The sequence below is a fragment of the Dermacentor silvarum genome, chromosome 5 (genome assembly GCF_013339745.2).
Source record: "Dermacentor silvarum isolate Dsil-2018 chromosome 5, BIME_Dsil_1.4, whole genome shotgun sequence".
NCBI lineage: Eukaryota > Metazoa > Arthropoda > Arachnida > Ixodida > Ixodidae > Dermacentor > Dermacentor silvarum.
This window is the reverse complement of record NC_051158.1, coordinates 170979731-170999919: the sequence shown is the minus strand read 5'-3', so window position 1 is coordinate 170999919 and position 20189 is coordinate 170979731. Positions and strand designations below refer to the sequence as shown.

At 48.6% G+C, this 20189-nt stretch overlaps 1 protein-coding gene across 1 annotated transcript in view; it reads left to right on the top strand.

Moving 5' to 3' along the window:
• LOC119453900 (TATA-binding protein-associated factor 172-like) overlaps positions 1 to 20189 on the top strand; it is a 195623-nt gene that overhangs the window by 48144 nt on the left and 127290 nt on the right. Inside the window, exons 6-10 of the mRNA XM_049667068.1 lie at positions 4161 to 4442; positions 5480 to 5644; positions 10192 to 10287; positions 18903 to 19133; positions 19335 to 19475. Coding sequence (XP_049523025.1) covers positions 4161 to 4442; positions 5480 to 5644; positions 10192 to 10287; positions 18903 to 19133; positions 19335 to 19475 — 915 coding nt within the window. The remainder of the gene's footprint in view (positions 1 to 4160; positions 4443 to 5479; positions 5645 to 10191; positions 10288 to 18902; positions 19134 to 19334; positions 19476 to 20189) is intronic.

Here is a 20189-nt window from a genome sequence, read left to right as displayed (position 1 = left end):
AATGGTGAGAAATGAAGACTACCATAAGTGTTAATTAACAATGTAACTTGTGGGATCTCATGCGTGCCCTTGGGACAAAAGAACAACAACACAGTGAAACAAGAGGGCATTTATCGCACATTTTATAAAATGAGCAAGCTTGCCAAATTACAAGAAATGGAAACATGTTGGTGGGCGCTGACGAATCAGGGAAGTCTGACTCACCGTGCAAGCATATAGAGAGATTATATTTGCCCCATGCCATACATCAACGCCAAAGTGGTTTGCAGGTGAAGTCTCGCGAATGAGCAAATGAGAAGGCATCCACGAAACAATCTTGCGGAGCCTCCTGTCTAGTGCATTCCTGGTCTGTCTGCGTGTGCCGAGTTCCAGTAACTAAAAAGGGGAGGCTACTTACTTGCTTGCCCGAGTATCCCTGTTGTCGGGTAGCGTTAGCAGTGGATCACGTGCCATCTCGTACATTTGTGCTACCAGCAACGCTGCACATACGATGTAGGGTGGCCGGGTTTCAGGAGACGCAAGAGCCATGCGGGGAAAACAACATCAGGGGACGTGAGAGAGTCTAGCGCCCCCACAAACATTTAATTGAGAAAGCTTTTGCCCAGGAAGTTGAGCAACACGAAAATTGGGACGGCAGTGGCGAGCGCAGTTTTGAGTTTTCAAATCTAAGCACATGTGCTCACATTGTTTATAGGTGTGCACACTCCACAGTAATTGCTGATGCCCATATACGTTCAGAAGGTACAGCAGTATTTGCAGTGTGTGCATAGTCTGATCAAACATGCTTCCTTTGCTATAGCATTGAAGACAATGTTCGAGAAATTTCAGATGCTGTTAGCACATCTTACGCCTAGAGACTTTAACAACAGCAATAATCCACTGAAGGTGAATGCCAGCACAAAGTAAAACAGGCATGTGGCAGTATGTGCTGTTGATGCTATTCACTGCAACAGAGTAAACTTTGGTAATCAGAGTTCACTGTTGGCTGAGAATTTTTAACAAGACTTACACTGCAGTTTGCAAGGATAAAAAACTAAAATGCCAGGCATGTGCTCGGTATAATAGGTGGTGTCTAAACCCATAAGCAGCAGCGCCTGCTTGGATTGCCTGACGGCCAGCTGCAGGCAGCTTCGGCATTGCTGTGCGTAAGCCGAGCAATATGTAGGTTCAATACTATTGGGGGGGGGCAGGGGGGGGAAGATAAGTGAATGAAATATAGTTCATTATTGTAGTGTCTTCTGTACACATTGTATTTGTGAGCACTGTTGTACTCAACTAAGTCCGTTAAAGGTCTTGGCCGCAAGACTGTGACCACGCCACGTGAGAGTAATTGTTGTCACTACAGGAACAGGAGAAAATCATATTTATAGCATAGCGACGCGATCGCAACTTCGAAAATCTGTTTGCAGCCAGACGAACCTTTTAAAAGAATGCGAAAAAACCAGGCTGTGCTGCCATCGTTGTGCCCGAAATCAGCTGCAGCACATACCGTATTTACACGATTGTAAGTCGACTCGAATGTAGGTCGACCCCCCCAAAATTGCATGTCTCAAAAAGAAATTGGGGGGGGGGGGGGAGAAAAACCACGCGAGTGCATTTCACACAAGGGAAATTTATTGATGGGGTTGCTAAGACTACTCATCGTCACTAGAGTTGACCTCACTGGTACTGCTGCAGTCATAGCTGCTGCGGTCCCACAGCACGTCGTCATCAAGTGCGAGTCCACACTTTGTGAACGACTGCACCACGACATCGCGCGGTACAGCCCCCCACGCAGAGAGGACCCACCCGCACACATTAGCCAGAGAGGCCAAATTTTCTCGCGCTGAAGCCGCCACTGCCGCAACACACGTTCACTGACTCCAGACTTGCGTCCCGCTGCGCAGTTGTTAGTTTCCTCAACATGGAGGATAGCAGCCCGTTTGAACGCTGCTGAGAACGAGCGCTGAAAGTTCTTGGCACTCATGACAGGCGCGACGATTCAGCACTACAGAAGAAATGACAGATGCACACGGCCATCGAAAACAATCGTATCTCAAAGAAAAGCTCTTCCGCCAACTACTAATACCCCCCAAACGACGGCTCTTCCGCCAACTACCAATACCCCCCTAACGGCGGCTCTTCCGCCAGCTACCAATGCCCCCCAAACGGTGGCTCTTCCGCCATCCACCAATACCCCCTAAACGGCGGCTCTTCCATGATCGATGCTCCCACAAGAGCCGTGCGCTCGTGGTGCGCGCAATCAAAATGTATGCAATACAGTAAATTATTACGCTACGCTTCTACCGTAACCATAAAAACGTAGGTGCAAAGTTGTAACCACGCCGTAGCACCCCTGATTTCTCGTTTCTCTTGCCGTTACTAGCGGTACACGGTTCGGTTTCGATTCTAAGTCGAAACCCCCAACATTGGATTGCCAAATTTGAAAAAATGGGTCGACCTACAATCGTGTAAATACGGTAGTCGACATTGTTACTATTGCAGCTCGGTTCCTCTGCAACAAGAGAACAATTCTGAACAGCAAAACGCTGTCATGCAAAATGATTACAGTTAATGTTTTACCGCTCAGAATGTTTGGAGCAGAGCCTTCTCTAGCCAACGGATAGCAACAACCCATAATATCCGTTGCTCCTTATTCCAAGGTATATAAAACATCCGTCTTGTGCTGCGTGAGCTCGTGCATTTTGCAGCCACACACATTATTTTGCCAAGCCGTCATACAGTTGTCAAATCCAAAAGTGAAACTCTCGCGCGAGATAGACAATTTGCCGGGAGCTTGAAGGTGGTGCATCATGCTGCCATCTTTTGGACGCCGCCTATTCTGCAACACACAGTACAGTAGACTTTCCTTAATTTGACTCCAGTTAATTTGATTTTTCGGTTAATTCGATCTAGGCCGAACGTCCGGGCTGGCGCCTATGCATTTCTGTGGGCGCAAACATGAGTTATTTCGAACGTATAATTGGTCTTCCCCAGATAATTCAAACGTGACCAGTCAGCACGCATGCACCTGGCCCCTATGATGACCCCGATAGTGACCCGTTCAGTGACAGTTTAGTGGCAATGTAGGGGACAGTAAATGCGTTGAACAAACGTCCTGTCCCGTTAAAAATGCGTATTTTTGGCCTGCCCTAGGAAGATTTTCAAGCAATAACCGTAGCTCGCAATGTCTGATTACGTTATTTATCTGATGCTAACACGTACCTTTTTTTTTTAAAGGAAATTGGGCTGCAAATTGCCTGTGCGGTGCAGTTGGACACGATACCTTAACAGCCTTCGTGCTGTTTGTAGGCTTTACTGCATAACAGAGATGTATTATGGCAAAACTGACTTTAAAAAACCGGTCGCTGTTGTGGAACACACAATACAGTAAAATCTCGGGGATACCAATTTCACGGGGTCGCGTGAAATATTAATAACACCCAGAATGTGTATCATCAAAACATAAGGAAAATCAAGAAAAAATAAATTTATTTTTGGCAGGAAAGATTCCTAATAGTGGAACCCCGTTGATACATTCCATGCTGCTGCGTTTTCCTGGCTGCTACGTCTTGTTTTTGCTGTCCTGACCTAAATACCATTGACTTCTATGTATTATGCTCTCCTTTATGTGTTACCTATCTGTAATGTTCCTGCCTCTTACGGTGCGTTTGAATGTGGCGGTCACGTAAATTTAGCCGTGCAGCCAGCTTGTACGTTGCAACAAGTGACCGGCGCGTTGCACCAATCGACCGGAACATTGCAACAATGTGTCAGCAAATGTGACATGCTGGCTTCGGTAACTGGCGGCAAACAATGCTGTCATGCAAAACTGTGTGCTGTGACAAAGTGAATTCCTGAAGAAAGGTGTGTTCTGCGTCTTGGAAAGCAGTCTATGCGTCAGTGTCTTTTCTTTTTCTTCGGGTGTTCATGTCTTTTTATACTTGTAACTTACTTTACGGATGTTATCGGATGAGTCTGCTTCACAATTCAATATCTAAATGAAGATCAAGCATCAATCTTCAAGCGAAGGTTGATGCTAGTGTTGTGTTGTTCGTTTCTGTCCTTGCCCTTCATGATCATCATCAGCCTATATTTATGTCCACTGCAGGACATAAATGCTGCTGGTTAAGTTACGAATATATGTGTTCACAAATTCATCGGTTAACAAATACTTGCAGGGATATTATCCAGAATGTGGCGTTCCTCCTAGCCCGGTGACATCATTGCCACCGCACCCGATGCCCTCCAGCATGGTGGGGTCGGTGATTGGCCACATCCCCGCTCCCCCGCTGCCGTGTCCCTCGCCGGGCCTGTTCCGTGGCCCCAAGCGACGTGCGAGTCTCGTCAAGGATGGGCCCTGCCTGTCGAAGAGGGTCTGCGGAGGAGGTGCTGCCAACTCTACGGCCATCAAGGAAGAGGCACCATCCGATGGCAGTGTGGGCGAGAACCTCTGGGAAGAGGCAAGTGCCGTATGTGCACGATTCTACCGCGCCACTGGTTGTGACTTGCTGTTACATTGCTGGCCAAATATAAAAAAATGACAGCAGATCCACGAGGTGAATGATGATGAGTGGGCGAAGCTCCGGAGGGAATCATCGGATCTCCCGCTTAAGGGGACGCTAGCACAAACGCGTTAGAAACGTGCAGTACTCTCTAGTAAGGGGGAGCGGCCACAGCGTCTTACGCAGCCATTTACACATGCCGGAACGTGCACCGCGTTTGCCGACGCCATCACATGACTGCTGAGAGAGTATACCCCCCGTATTCATAAACGCTCCTCGACTTGAACTTGACTTGCCACCGCTTTGGGCAGCGCGTTCGAAACGCGTTGAAGGTAAGGTGGAGAGGCCACAGCGTCTTACACCAGCTTCTTACACGGACCGTAACGCGCTAGCACAAACGCGTTAGAAACGCGCTAGAAACGCGGCCTTTCGTTAATGTTGGGTATTTATAGCCATCGTGGTGCGTTTGTCCATGTCCGCTTCTTGGCGTAGTGGGCTAATGCCGCGCGCTCGGAAGCGAGGGGTCCCTGGTTCGATTCCGCGCTACGGACACAACTTCGGAATTTTTTTCTCATTTTTCTCAGACTGGTTACACAATACTACTACTACTACGACGGGGACGGAACGGGTGCCGCTATAAGGAGCTTCGCCCCTAAAAAGAAATAACGATGTGCTGATTCTACAACGCACATCAAGTAAGGAAACCTGAGTCGACGCATACAGCGTTGAAACAATCTTACATAATATACAATGGCACACAGCTGAACCTTAGCGTGTGCAATCCATTATTCAATATGCGAAGCTATGTACTTGTATTCAATTCGTATTTGAAAGTTTTGATATTTGCACACCCCTAATTCATGCTTATTTTTTCCTTTTTTTTTACTATGCTGTAAGGCAGTGCTCCTCAATATATACAAGCACAAAGGGTTTGCACGGCCCTACTTTAGTTGTGTCTCTGTTGAGCTGACTCGACAGTGGTGTGTCTGCTGCAGCAGTGTTCGGGCGAGTGGCCCCTGGAGGCCTTTGTGGAGGCCCTCTGCCAGGACCTGTTCAGCGCCGCCTGGGAAATCAGGCACGGTGCGGCCACGGCACTGCGCGAGGTGGTCCGGCTGCACGGCCGCGGAGGAGGACGCTCCTTCAGCACACCCGCTGCACAGGTGCCCTCTTTGTTTCTTTCTTCCTGGCCATCTGTGCGTGTCCTAATTAGGCCAAGCTGCTGGCATTGGGGCAACAATTTGCCATAGGCATAGCTACATGCAACGGCTTATCGGCAGTGTGCTCTACAACAGCGTGAAGATGGCTGCAGGGGCAGTCACAGCAGTCACAGATCCTAGCAATCACAGATTGTTCTTTATTAAGTGCTGCCATATGTAGAATCCATAAAAAGGTCAGTACGTGACACAAAAATGCTGTTCTATGTTTGTGCAGTGTTACTGGTTGTGTCCTGCAAGCAGCATGTACAGTGCGGCTCACTTTTAACAGCGAAGCTGTTTAAGCCAGCCGTAAATTTGTGGTTCGTATGAAAAAAATATGAAGAAATAAAAGAAAATAAGCTTTCTTGCTGAGGCAGGATTTGAACTCGCGTACCCCCGGTCCCAAGGCGACTGTTGTAACCACTAGGCTATATAGCCATGCTTGCAGAGGAGGCATTTATGCGAACCATATGATTGCGTTCGAGCGTCGTCGTCTTCGTCCACAGCTGGCGCGTTCGCACGCTCGTGCTCTGCGAGGTGAAGAGGTTTTGCTCGCTGTGAGAGCGAGAGAGAGAGACGCATTCACGGAGCGGGTCTGCTGGAATGCGTTGTCGGCATTGCAATGCGGTGTCAGCGTTGCAAGCTGCACTATGCAACGCGCAGTCACGGCCATAAGTCCGAGACGTGCGAAAATAAATTATCATCATCATGAGTAATAAGACGAAAAGTTCGCGCGCACTTGCGGAAAATGCTGCGCTATGATCGCCCAGCTTCGCTGTTTCAAGCGTTGCCCAGCCGAGTGCAAGGTTAAGCGTTCTTTAAAAAATGAAAGCGAAGCTTTAATAAAAAGCTCGAGAACAAGCTAAGGACCGCACAACAAGCGATGGAACGAAAAATGTTAGGCTAACGTTAAGAGACGGGAAGAGAGCGGTGTGGATCAGAGAACAAATGGGGATAGCCGATATTCTGGTTAACATTTAAGCGGAATAAATGGAGCTGGGCAGGCCATGTAATGCGTAGGATGGATAACCGGTGGACTATTAGAGTTAGATTGGATACCAAGAGAAGGGAAGCGCAGTCGAGGATGGCAGAAAACTAGGTGGGTTGATGAAGTCAAGAAATTTGCAGGCGCAAGTTGGTATCAGCTAGCGCATGACAGGGGTAATTGGAGATCACAGGGAGAGGCCTTCGTGCGGCAGTGGACATTAATATAGGCTGCTGATGATGATGATGTGTCTAAGCGAAATTGCCGGTGTACAGAGAACTATCATCATCAGCATTGGCTCGAGCGTCGTCGTCTGCTTCCACAGCTGGCTGCGTTGCCGCTAATCATTCCAGCGTAGAATTTCACTTCTTGTCTGTTATAATCGGGAGGCTGCATTTACGTGGGTATGAGCCATTGCTTAAGAGGGTATGAGCCATTCATTGTGTTACGTAACGGACAGATTTAATTTTGAAGCAATTTGAACCACGCTGCCGAGCAAACTTGAGACATCGAACATAAGCGGCAACAGCGGGCTGGGGACATATACCCTCAATGACGTCGATCTCCGTCGCAGCGGAACGTGTGTGTAACCTTATAATTGAGAAATACTTTAATGAACCGTTGGAATTAACCCAGTGATAAACACCGGGGCCGCGCATTTCAGCTTCGCTGGTTAACCGTCTTCACGGAGTGGAAGGGCCGACGAATTTTATTTAATATTACCTGCAGCACCATTCTTGGCATCGTTCCAGAGGGTACAAAGCATCACAAGATGAATTGACAGTCTTGCGGCCAACCACGTCTGCTGGCAACTTATTCTACTGGTCTATGGTTCATGGAAACAATTAATACAGTTAAACATTGATATAATGATGTTGATGAAATCGGCAATTTACTTTATATAAAAATTTCATTGTATGAAAGTTTGACATTTTATGCCAATAAGTGCAGTCGCCAATCGACTTTTCTTACACGGAAATTGGCCACAACATTTTACAAATTATCGGGCAATTGAAGAAAGCAAATTTGAATTACAAAGAACTTCATTTTGTTGAAATTGATAGTCAGTGAAGAAAGATACGGTTTTATGCAGTGCCGACAATATCTGCACATTGGCGGGATGAAGCGAAGCCAGCCACGCTTTTGCATCCACTCCAGCCCCACGGCTGATAGTGTCACCCGCGGTGGGATGACGCTGTCATGAAAAGCACCGGCAGTGGGGAGCTCTTAAAAAAGCAAACAGCATGCAACAGCATCTGCGGCATAGCTTGTGTGAAACCGACGTTGATGTGGCAGGACCACAGAGTGCGGCGTCAGTTTTGTAGTGGGTGTGGTTTTTTTGCATCTGAAAATTAATGCTTCGACGTAAGTAGCTACCAGAGATGACCGCGAAGCTTCGCCAAACCAATACCACACTATTTAGGCTGCCTGCGGAGACGCTTCGGGTCTGGACAAAAAAAAAAAAAAAAAAATTATGCAACCATTCAACATGTTCTATGTTGACATACAGCCGGGTGCTCTTGCACGCCTAAGCGCTGCTCAAAGGCATCTGTGGGGAATTAAAGAGACGCCCAAACTTCGCCAAATGAGAAACAGGCCCAAAAGTTTGTTTACTGACAAAGACAGCAAGTAGTATTATAGTCCTGACATAATTTAGTACGGGTCAACTGCTTCCAAAACTTTGAGGCCCATTTTCTCAATACTGTTTTTTTGTGTCTGCCATCTTGACGGCAGAAAGCATAGCATTATAACGACTGGACGGATTTTTATCCTGCTTGTTTTATTGTAATCCCCGAGATGTGTTTGAGGGCACGACAGTCTGAGATTTTTAGTTTAGACTTTCTATTTCGTATTATTAAATTATTTCAACAGCACACTGTGTGGTGCTATATGGCAGTGTGCATGTGATGTTGAATATAAAAATTGTAGAGTAGTTTAAAATGTTATGACACTGTCTTGCCCTGAACTGCACATCTGTGCTAGTACCATATTTACTCGAATGTAGTATGACCGCAATTGTAACCTGAGGGTCAACCTTCCAGCCTCACGAATTAAAAAAATAATAAGGCCGTGAATATAGTGCGAGATAAAAAAAAAACGTGGTACCTTTATTCAAGAAATGACAATTTGAAAACGAGTTCTCTTCACTCATCATTGTCATCTGAGGAGGAGGGTGGTATTCCTGGGTTCCTTGAGTGGTATTCTCAGGTGATCACTTTTGGCGATAGTTTCACTTTCGGGAAATTTTGCATGACTCGGCACCGAACACATCCCCGGCAAGTGTTTCTGGCACTGTGTCAAGCTTACTATCTTTGCACAGTGCCAAGAGCGCTGCCGTCCATATAACCTTTAAGGGTTTGGCGCCTATATTTATGTCCACTGCAGGCCTTCATCCTGCAGTGGACATAAATATAAGCTGATGGTGATGATGATGATGACACAACAAAAGCGCTTTGTTCCTGCTGAAACCATGGCACGAGTGCTGAAACAAACCGCGGAAGTGGGTAACAGTGAACAGGTTCTAACTAGCACCATGTCGCTCACGCGTCCTGCCCCCAGTGGAAAAACGGGGTAAACTAGAACAGCTGTGATGGAGCAGGAACGTCTATGGAATTCAGGAGTAGGTTGTGGTATTGGTGAGTAAGTGTGTGTGAGTGTATCCACATACTGTATTTTCCGGTCTATAAGTCGCACCTTTGTATAAAACGCAGCCTCCTCAAACTGTCAGCTTTTCCGGAAAAAAACGTATATAAGTCGCACCGGTGTATAAGTCGCACCTCTTTGTTCACTAAGCGATTAAAAAAAAAAAATCGTGACGTTTCTTTTCGTGAACGCAGGGCGGGTGACGCCCAAGCGTATGGGTGCCATATATTTCCGCTCCAGGCGCATTTCTGCTGTCGTGGTTGCCGCGATGTTCCGTACAAAGTCCATGGGCGATAAAGGGCGATAACATCGTCCTCGTGCGCCATGCGCTGTATGTGCGAGTGAAAGCGTCCGATGGTAAGCCGAATCGCGCACAAGGGAGGAAAGCGAGAAGGCAGCACGGGAGGGAGGGGGGGAGGCGCGGTTTGTACTCTGGTAACAACCGCGTAGTTCGCGCAGCGGCGCGCGCCGTATCTTGACAGCAATCTGCAGATGCGTCGAATTTGGGGTCGGCCGATTCCCGGTTGGCCTGCTGCTGCTTGTGTTGCTGCTCCGTCCTTCTCGCACGGCGCTCGGGAGCTCGATCACGAGAAGAGCCCGGCACCTCAATAGCGCGCACAGAACACGTAGCAATTACGTCAACCAGCACGCTTCGCGTGACCATAACATCGAATCCGATTTTGACGGCGGTTTTCCCAGAAAAAAAAAAAAAAACGTAGATAAGTCACGCACCGTTCTATAAGACGCACACGAAAAATTCAGAAAAAAAAATGCGTCTTATACACCGGAAAGTACGGTACTTGGCTGACCTGTCCTGTAAACCCTGGAGGAATGTGATTCAGATTGTTTTCCGCTTGCTGATTTACCTGACCCCTCTGTGCAGATGGAAACCTCCAACCAGCTGTTCCTGGAAGACCTGTCTCTGCGATTGCTCTGTGTCCTCGCTCTGGACAAGTTTGGGGACTTTGTGTCCGACCAGGTGAGTCCCGAGGCCTCACTTCTGCTAGTATGTGTGTTCACCTTTAGGCGACGCAAATGCGAGGAAAAAATATATCTCCTGAAGTAGCAAATAATCCTGATCCCAGTGATCCTCAGAAATGATCTGGGCTTATTCTTGTCAACATTCTGGGCATAATCTGGGAATATTCTTGGTCAGTCAGTATCGAGGATGCTATCAATATTGTTACGTTTTGTGAGAATTCATGTGATTTGGCACAAGATGCGTTGGGTCCTAAAAGCAACAGAGTTCATTGCACAGTGCTGAGCAGTGCTGTTTTGTGTAGATGTTCAGGCATCTGGGCAGATCCCCGAAAATGATACCCGAATGCGATTTCTGAAGTTTATCTTGAAATGCGATACCTGAAAGTCATCTTTGAACGTAGTTGCTAAATGTGATTCCTGAATGTGCTGAAGGTGACCCCGGAGGTTATCGACCGAGAATACCACTTCAGAATGCGTATCTGCACAGATAATGTAAACTGGGTAATTGTGCAAACCAGGAATGTATAAATGAGGCTGTGCTTTATTTTGAGCGCTGCACCTCAACGAGGCGTGTCATCATCACATTGCAGTTAGTGCTGCTGGATGTAGGTCGCTGGCAGTAGTGTATGATGCGTTGGTCTTGTTCAAACAACACTCATTCTTTGGCCTTGAGTGTTTTTGAGTTATACAGTAAAAGCTCGTTAATTCGAATTTTGCGGGGACGCCCAATGAGTTCGAATTAAACCGAAATTCGAACTAACGAAATTCATTGAAAAAACAGCAGGAATTGAGACCGGGGTTGTTGGAAAATCACTCAAAATATTTACTTGCGAAAATAATCCGTGATCACTGTCTGTTTCTCTTCTTTGAATGCGATCGCCATAGCCTTGTTTTCCAACGCGCGAACATGGCAGAAAGCATCCTCTGCGTCTTCCTCGAAGCTGAAGAATAGACGCGCGACACGCATAGCCTCCATTAGTTCCAAAGCTGAGGGCCGCGTGGGTGCATCATCTTCTTCGTCATCTGCACCTACATCGACGACGGGCGCTTCTCCACCAGTCACCTGCGCGATGATATCATCGTCGGTGATTGTGCCGCAGACCGCTGCACAGGGATCTGCATCGACGTAGTCGTCGAAGGTCACGTCCTTCAGCGCATCCCGCAATCCGGCAGGAATGACCACGGCCTCGCGCTCGTCGGGCTCGCAAGCTATTGGTCACACAAAAGCCACTGTGGCGGAAGCAATTGGCAACAGTTGTTGCCGTGACCTGATCCCAGGCCCGCACCAACATTTGCAAGGCCGTGAGCAGCGTCACATCGTAGCGACACGGCACCGAACGACTTCGTAGCTCTGACGTACACGAGGCCTAGCGACTGAATGTGCGGCACACAAAGGACACAGAGACTACGCAGACACGTCCGGCACGAACCATCACACGATGCGAAGAGCGAGCGCAATGACGACAGTGACGCCGCTGCGCTTGCACCATCTATCGTTGAGCCTTGAAAGCTTGCGGCGGCAGTATAAAATACCACCACGCAGCGGCGCGCAGTTCGAATTATCGATAGAGGAGCCGATGCGCGCGTGAACTAACGAGTTGGTTAACCCATAGACGCCTATATATTGTGGCCGGACCATGACCATCAGTTCGAATTAACCCGAAAGTTCGAATTAATGAGGTGCGAATTAACGAGCTTTCACTGTACCTCTGTGTAGCCAAAATATGGCAGCTAAATGAAAAGGAGGGTGTTTCAAGTTGTCTGGCTAGCAGAAATTTGATTGAGGACAGGCAAGTCTAGGGCAGTGACTCTGTTGTGAGTGCCTCACTGGGGTCACGACCCTGCATCTCTGTGTTATGACTTGCACCGTTCCTCTGGCGGGAGCCATAAGAGCATTAACTCTTTCCGTACTGTGCCCATGCGGCATCTTGAGCCCGCTTTCGATGGTTTGAAACGCCGCTTTCGAGACCTTCCGCGCCGCTAATGGAGACACTGCACAATCGGACGTGAAGGAGGACAACTAGATTTTTGTTTTCTAAGCAGTTGGCTTTTTCCCGCCAGGCGGTGATCTTTAAACGCGCTCCAAAGTTTTGCAATCGTCAAAGCAGAATGCAAAAATGTCCGTTTCCGGAAGCAGTACATGCGCTTCAGAAGATTGCAGATCTCGCGATTGCGCTGCGTCTGCAACTGACCTTATCGATGGATCGAGCAGCAGCGAGGCGGATGACTTTGACTTTTCGTTAGGCTTTGAGTCTGAAAATGACGCTGACGCAAACCAGCCCGGAGCATCGGCGGCCACAGCACGGCACGCCCAACTGTGGTGCTTGCAGTTAAATTTTTGTAGCGGAATACCTGTTCAATGATAATTTTTATTTTTTCGTAGATAGTGACTATTTGATGGCAATACATTTTGTATATCTCATAATTATCGTTAGATTTTTTTCTTAGTAGATACAAGCGTGTCTTTACAAACTTTGTTCAATTTTTTCCCACAATCTTAATTTTGGCAATTTATTTCTTTTTTTATTACATATATCTCGTTAATAAAACTTTTATGCTGGAACACTGCATTCATTCTGCTTTTTGTTTATGTATTACGTAAAATATTGAGTGCAGAAGTTCCTTCAAAAAAATAAAATAAAAAATCTGCTGTAACCTACAAAAAACACCTATTTTCCCCATGGTAGGGAAAGCGTTAAGGATGTCAATGCAGTGCAAAAGACATGGATGATAGGCAAGATGCACATGGGCACATTCCTTTCGTTCATGTCTTTTGCCCTGCTTTGCAATCCATAATGTTGAACCAACCATATCAAGCTTCTATCCTAGTCATAAGGGCGTGGCTTGATGGTGGGAGAGGACTACAAAAAATAATTATAATGTTATAACGTACGAATCTCAATGATCTTGTAATCCTTGCTTGTCTGGTTAGTAAAGGAGATACATAAATAATTTTTGGGCTGTTTGCACCTTTCCTTTGGTCAGATGAGCTTTTTGCAAAGACATGATCTGGCTGTACCACCATTGGCAACACGAAAGACTTGTACAGAGCTAGGCAAACGTTGATGTAGTGCATGGGTTCTCAAAGTGGGTTCCGCATGCCCCTGCTCGGGGTTCCGGTAGCCACTGATAAATTTTCCGTGGTCCCGCGCTTGCCAAATAAGTGGCTAAAACGGCGAATAAAAGGTGTGCTCGATCCACAGAACCTCTATTACCCATGCCCGAGTGTCAAAAAGCACATCACAGTGCGTAACGGCAACGCGCAAACTGCGCAATAAATCTGCAAGCAGCTTGTAGCCACCCAACCTCCAAAAACGGACAGCCATTGGCAGTGCGCCTAAGCCTTCGCACTTGAATCTCAGAGGCCGTAACTTACCACCATGCGCATTTCTCCCGTTTGTAGATAGGGTAGGTGCTGATAGCGTGCGCACTGACGAATACTTCGGAAGAATAAAAAAATTAATGCGCGGAGCACCACAAATGCGCGCCGCAAGAGAGCAAAAACGGCGCTAGCGTCTAAAAACGAAGCGGCGCAGTCCACATCGCTATGGTCCTCAACGGTGTGGGGTCTCGCACGGGCTCTTGGGACAAAGGAACGACAACACAGTAGTGCAAACAATCAAAGGGCATTTATTGCGCCTTTCATACACTAATGCACACTAGCCGAATTACTACCAATTGAACATTCACACGGGCGCGCGACAAATCGAGGAAGTCCGACTCATGCTATGACACCATCGCCTAGTCGTTCACGTGTACGGTCACGCGAACGGTGGCGCGCTCGAACGATCCGTGTTCGTCCATACCGGTGTCCCGCTCTTAGCCTCGCGCGACGGTCGCGTGAAGCGTTCGTGCGTGTTGGCCGCCGATCCCAATCCAAAGAGAGAGCGCTTCCGACCTTTTTCTCCCAAGTGACCCCGCCGTTCGGTGGCGTTAGCATTGCGACACTAGCGCCATCTCTCGCAACGCGCCGCAACCACCGCCGGGCTTATCCACGCAGAGAAGTCGGACTACAGGAGACATGCGGGGAAAACAACATCAGGGGACGCGCGAGAGTCGCGCATCCCCACATCCCCCCAACCTTAAATCACTACACATACGCCGGCAAAACATGTCACAAGGCCTATCAACCCGCTCGTCGCGAACAAAAGTTAGTACATGTGACAGTGGCGCCGCCGAGTAAATGTCCACGCGTTATCCACAACGTGCGCGCCGACATGGTCTCTGGGGTACACCGCTGGCGTCCGTTGGTCACAGCACCAGCTCTGCAGATTTGATGGCATGACTCCAGCACAGGACTCCGGAAACGGCGACGCAGAAGTCGGCACGAGCAAGCGTCGCTCGCGCCCTGCTGACGAGAGCTGCAGTAGCCGTTGGTGACTGCCGGCTCTTTTCCCAGCTGCCGAGGGTTGCGAGCCGGACATTGGCGGCCGCCGAAGTCGCTGCGCCGAATTGACCACAGGCATCTCCAAAGCCTGGGGTAGCTCGATTGTAGTCCGGGGCAGTAGTGCTGACGATGTGCAGGTGACAGCAAACAAGGGGTGACTCCGCTCACGCTGTGTACATTCAACGCACTCGACAAACACTAAAGTAGTGCAAGGGAGAGGAATTCGGCATACGCATCGCCCACGTGGTACGATGTTCAATTCGGCTAGCGAAATTTCGGACGGCATTCCAGATGCTAAGTTCACGTGAACAAAGCTTGCTTTCTTGAGTCGAACGAGTAATTTCAATTCGTGCGAGGCTAACTAGAATGAGGGAAGCAAAGTGCGACACCTCAACACCACGGTCCGCCAGATTGTGTCCTTCAACGTGCGACAGGCGGCTTTGTAAAGCCTTAGGCCTAATGCGTCGCTACAATGACAACAACCGGCATCCCCCCCCAAAAAAACATCACCCAAAATGGCCACAAGAACAGGCAGCCGCGAGGAGACGTTAGCTCTGTGAGGTGGTCCTACCCCACTCGGTGCACACAGCATCCGATTTGACGGCGCCCACCGTCCCAGACGGTGTCAGAGCGCCCGGTGCCAGGCCGCAATACCAGTCAGCCCGTAGCGGCACCCGTGGCCTGCGGCCACCCGGCTCCCTGAGCCGCGACTTCCAAAGTGAAAGAGATGGAAGAAGCTATTTAAATAAGAAATTCGGACCACCCACGAGGCTTCCGTACTGACTCGCTTCAGGCTTGCCAATGCTCCGCGGGCGCTAGGCCTCGCTCTCCCAGGATGCAGACCACGTGGCTCTCGTACCGACGAGTGTACTTCAAAACACTCGCGAAAAGGCTTAGCATGTTGAAAAGTTCAAACACGCTACAGCAACCGTCGCCTCGCTCAAGAAAGCTCACCGCCGACACTAGCGATCAAAATCCACGCTAGGACTACGCTTCGGTTGAAACATCTCAAACCGAGCAAAGCTGTTAAAATTATCGTCCGATGCCCCAAGAGGTCCACGTTGGGCAGCCAGATGTGGGGTCTCACACAGGCTCTTGGGACAAAGGAACGACAACACAGTAGTGCAAACAATCAAAGGGCATTTATTGCGCCTTTCATACACTAATGCACACTAGCCGAATTACTACCAATTGAACATTCACACGGGCGCGCGACAAATCAAGGAAGTCCGACTCACCGCGACCCAATAGCGAGCGAATACGTTCGCGCCATGCTATGACACCATCGCCTAGTCGTTCACGTGTACGGTCACGCGAACGGTGGCGCGCTCGAACGATCCGTGTTCGTCCATACCGGTGTCCCGCTCTTAGCCTCGCGCGACGGTCGCGCGAAGCGTTCGTGCGTGTTGGCCGCCGATCCCAATCCAAAGAGAGAGCGCCTCCGACCTTTTTCTCCCAAATCACCCCGCTGTTCGGTGGCGTTAGTATCGCGACACTCGCGCCATCTCCCGCAATGCGCCGCAACCACCACGACCGCTGCCGGGCCTAGCTACGCAGTGAAGCCGGATTACAGGAGACGCGCGAGAGTCGCGCATCCCCACAACGGCAATTGTACGCGATACGTGACTGACAGCAACACTGGAACTCTTCGTGCCTAATTGTGCCCTCAAAGCCTTTATTTTTGCGTTAATCGCCGCGCGTAACGCTACGTTGGCGGCTAGCTGCGTGCCTTCATAAGTGCGTAGGCGATCGCGTCGATAGCCACCACAGTTTCGTCCGCAGTGGTTGCGGCGAACAGTAGTTTCGTTTTGACTAGGTGCGCGCGTAGGCTGCGTGCCTTCACAACTGCGTAGCCGTACAGTGTACTAGAAGGCTTTCTAATACACTGTAGTAGTCACCATCCATGGCCGCGTCGATAGCGACCGCGGTTTCGTGCGCACTTGTTGCAGCAAATGGTAGTTTTGTTTTGACTTGGTGCATGCGTCGGCTGCCTGCCTTCTGAAACACAAGGTTGCCATCCATGATCGCATCGATAATGGCCGTGGTTTTGTCCGCAGCGGTTGCGGCAAGCAGTAGTTTCGCTTTGACTCAGTGCAAAGTTGTTGAAGATGAAGAGCACCGGCTACATCGCGATGGGCGGACAATTTGTTGGCGACCAGCTCACTAGCGAAAAAATAATCGGCATGTGCGCGCGGTATTGAAAAGCGTGCCTCAGGTGAAGACCCGCGCCACGGCCGCCCTGTGAAGGATGTCGAGAGGCTAGCTGCTAGCTCTGATCAGTCGTGAGATGAAGAGAATTTCAACTTCCGCACTGCTCTTCTTCTCTCTAGGGTTGTACGTGCCAAAACCAGTTCTGATTATAAGGCATGCCGTAGTGGAGGGCTCCGGATTAATTTTGACCACCTGGGGTTCTTTAACGTGCACTACAACGCAAGCACACGGGAGTTTTTGCATTTCACCTCCATCGAAATGCGGCCGCCGTGGCCGGGATTTGATCCCGTGACCTCGTGCTCAGCCGCACAACACCTTAGCTAACTGAGCCACCGTGGCGGGTGCTGCCACTGCTCTTGTGCAAAATAGAAACAAGATTTGCTAATTCATTCAGTAAATAAAAGTGTGTTGACGTAGTAAGCATTCATTTATTGTTTTCTTGGTACCCTGGATAATTCGACGTTCGATTAATTAGGACAGTTTACTTCGGTTAAATTGGGGGGGGGGGGGGGCGTTCCTTGGCGCTTCATGGAGCTTAGCAGGGTTCCTTGGAACGAACATGCTTGAGAACCCCTGATGTAGTGTGTTTTGTGATCTGGTCTCGACAGGAAAGCGTGATCTGGTTGTGCAATTTTAGTGCGAGTAAAGTAGCAGCAAGCACAAACTTGAAATTTGTTTTTGCTGCTAAATACCTCAAAAAGAAGTAGGCTTACTTGTGCGATGGGCAGATCATTAAAAAATTCCAGATGCAAAAGCATTCAAAATTACGGGTATAAAAATGAAGCAGTATAAGCTGTGGACAGGTTGCTGAGGTTCCACGTGATCATAGTGATAATGCTGGGGATCGTGCCATTTCCTCATAGTTATGCTGAATGCAGCCGAACATTTGGCACTGCAAACAGGACTCAAGTGTAGCACACCCTTGAAAGGGTTTTCATGGTGCAAGAGGTGTACTTGCTTACAGCACGTTTATTCAAGCAAGTTTTACGACAAATAGATGAAATCGGCAATACCAAGGCTGCAGAAAAAGTCACTGTATTTTAAAAACAGAGGGTTGCTTAGCACGAGAGAAAGTCGAGCTAATTGAGTAGAGATTCATGTTAGGTGTGCAGACACAGGAGGAGGGAAGCGGGTGACAAACAATGTGTAGTGTCTGTGTCCCTCTTGTGTCTGCATGCCTAAATTTCTTCTGACATGAGGTGCTTGTCGCTCTCTGCACTTCCAAGTTTGCTGCAGTTCGTGCATGCTGTATCTAAAGGTAAATCATTGTTAATAAAGTGTGTATGTATCCCTCAAAAATTTGAGTGCACTGGCCGAGGACAAGCTTTGGTAATAAATGCATGCTATTTTGCCCCTCCACCCCCGTATGTGGGGGGGGGGCGGATTTATGTGAATGTTGTTAAGAGGTCGCCAGGTATGCACGAGCAGGAAGGACATTCGAGTTGGGCAACACCGGTGTCACACTGGCACGTTGAAGGCATTCGGACCGATAGCGTTTTGACTTCAGTGGCAAATTGGGTGCTGCTACGTGGGTGCATGTGACAACCATCAAGTCAAAAGTCAATCGAGTTGGCAGAGTTTCAGGGAACTCCCTTGAAATTTAGTGGTGCTTTTAGTGGTGCTTTGTCCACCTTCTCGTAGCAGTGTTTTCTAACCATCAGGAAGAAGAAATGTCTGTTGCCAGTACAATCTCTAAAAACTGTTGGCATTATCTGTCGGCATTGAGTTAAAAATAATTTATATATGCGCCTATATTGCTACAAACAAACAATCAGTTTGTTCTTTTTTTGTTGGTTTTTTGCGGGTTTGGTATGCTGACCATCGCGGCACTTGTGCGTAATGTGACACAAGTGAAACTCTCGGTGGCCGTTGAAAACTGCTCTCTGGCAGCAGCACAAGTTGTTCAAGTTTGACAGTATTTGGGGGCCTTTGAAATGCGGGCCTTTGAAATGCGCCCGTGTGACTCTGGTGTAAAGTGGCTGTTTGTGCATTCTCCCCGCCTTCTGCCATCGTAGGTTGTGGCACCAGTCCGCGAGACCTGTGCCCAGACCCTGGGCCACGTTCTAAACCTGATGACGAGCGACAAGTGGGACTGCAACTCTGACTCGGACGGTGCAGCTAACTCCTCCGCAGGGGTGGGCGTCTGGGGTGTGCTGCGGGTGCTGCTGCAGCTGCTACAGCGACCCGAATGGGAGGCTCGACATGGCGGCCTGCTGGGCATCAAGTACCTGCTGGCCGTACGCAAGGTGTGTGGGGGTCTGTCACTAAAGTGAAATAGTTAACCCTTTGAGGGTCAGTGCCATGAATATATGGGACTGTGAACTTAATCTGCAACTGAATAGATGACCGATTACACACTCTTGCAATTCAATAATTGAGTCTAAACATATGCATTCAAATTGCCTTGGAGCAACCATGGAATCAGATGGGGGTCTCCTTGCCTGTAGGACCTGACATCTGTGCTGATCCCAGCCGTTTTTGAGCCCGTGTTTCAAGGGCTCCAGGACCAGAATGACGATGTGAGTGCCGTTGCGGCCGCTGCGCTGGTGCCGGTCACCGAGGACTTGGTCAAGACTTTGCCACACGAGGTCAGTTCTCTCGACCCCTTTTTGTGTGAACATTTTATGGAGGAATGTAGGAGTTGTTGCTAGCATTTCTGGAGTCTCAAGTGCTCTTGGGAACAGCGAAAGCGAAAGCACAGCAGTACAATTATAGAAGAGCATTCATCACTGCTTCTACACAAGAGCACCAGCCCGCCTAAACTCATTTTTTACTCTATGTATTTAGCATTGTTTTAGACACAGTGAGGAGACAGTTTAGTCACGGCGACGGGGCTAATAAGGAATTGAATGTGGTTGTGCTACGCTCTTGCTTTCAATTGGCTTAGCGCCACCACGTGGCACCTTGTACGTGCTTGATGATGGCACCTTGTGAAACACTGCACCCATACAGTTTCATGCAATATTACCTAGAGGGAAAAGTATCGCTGAGGCGCTGTTCTATGAATGGAAATGCTGGGATGGGGTTGCTTCGGATTGGCATCATTCTCGGAGAACCAGGGCACCTTGAAGGCACACCTGTTCCGTCTGTTACAGTGGTTCATTTTATGCTGAATAGGCTCGTAAAAAGCTGTATTTTCTTTAATATTGCACAAGGGCATGTTTTATTCAGTTATGAGGGTTTGTGCTTGTATGTACAATTGCAATCAAACCTCTTTATAGGGAAACTGGATATAACAAAATAATGGATATAATGAAGGAAGTGAAATTCCCCTTGAAATCCCCATAGAGATTGATACCGCA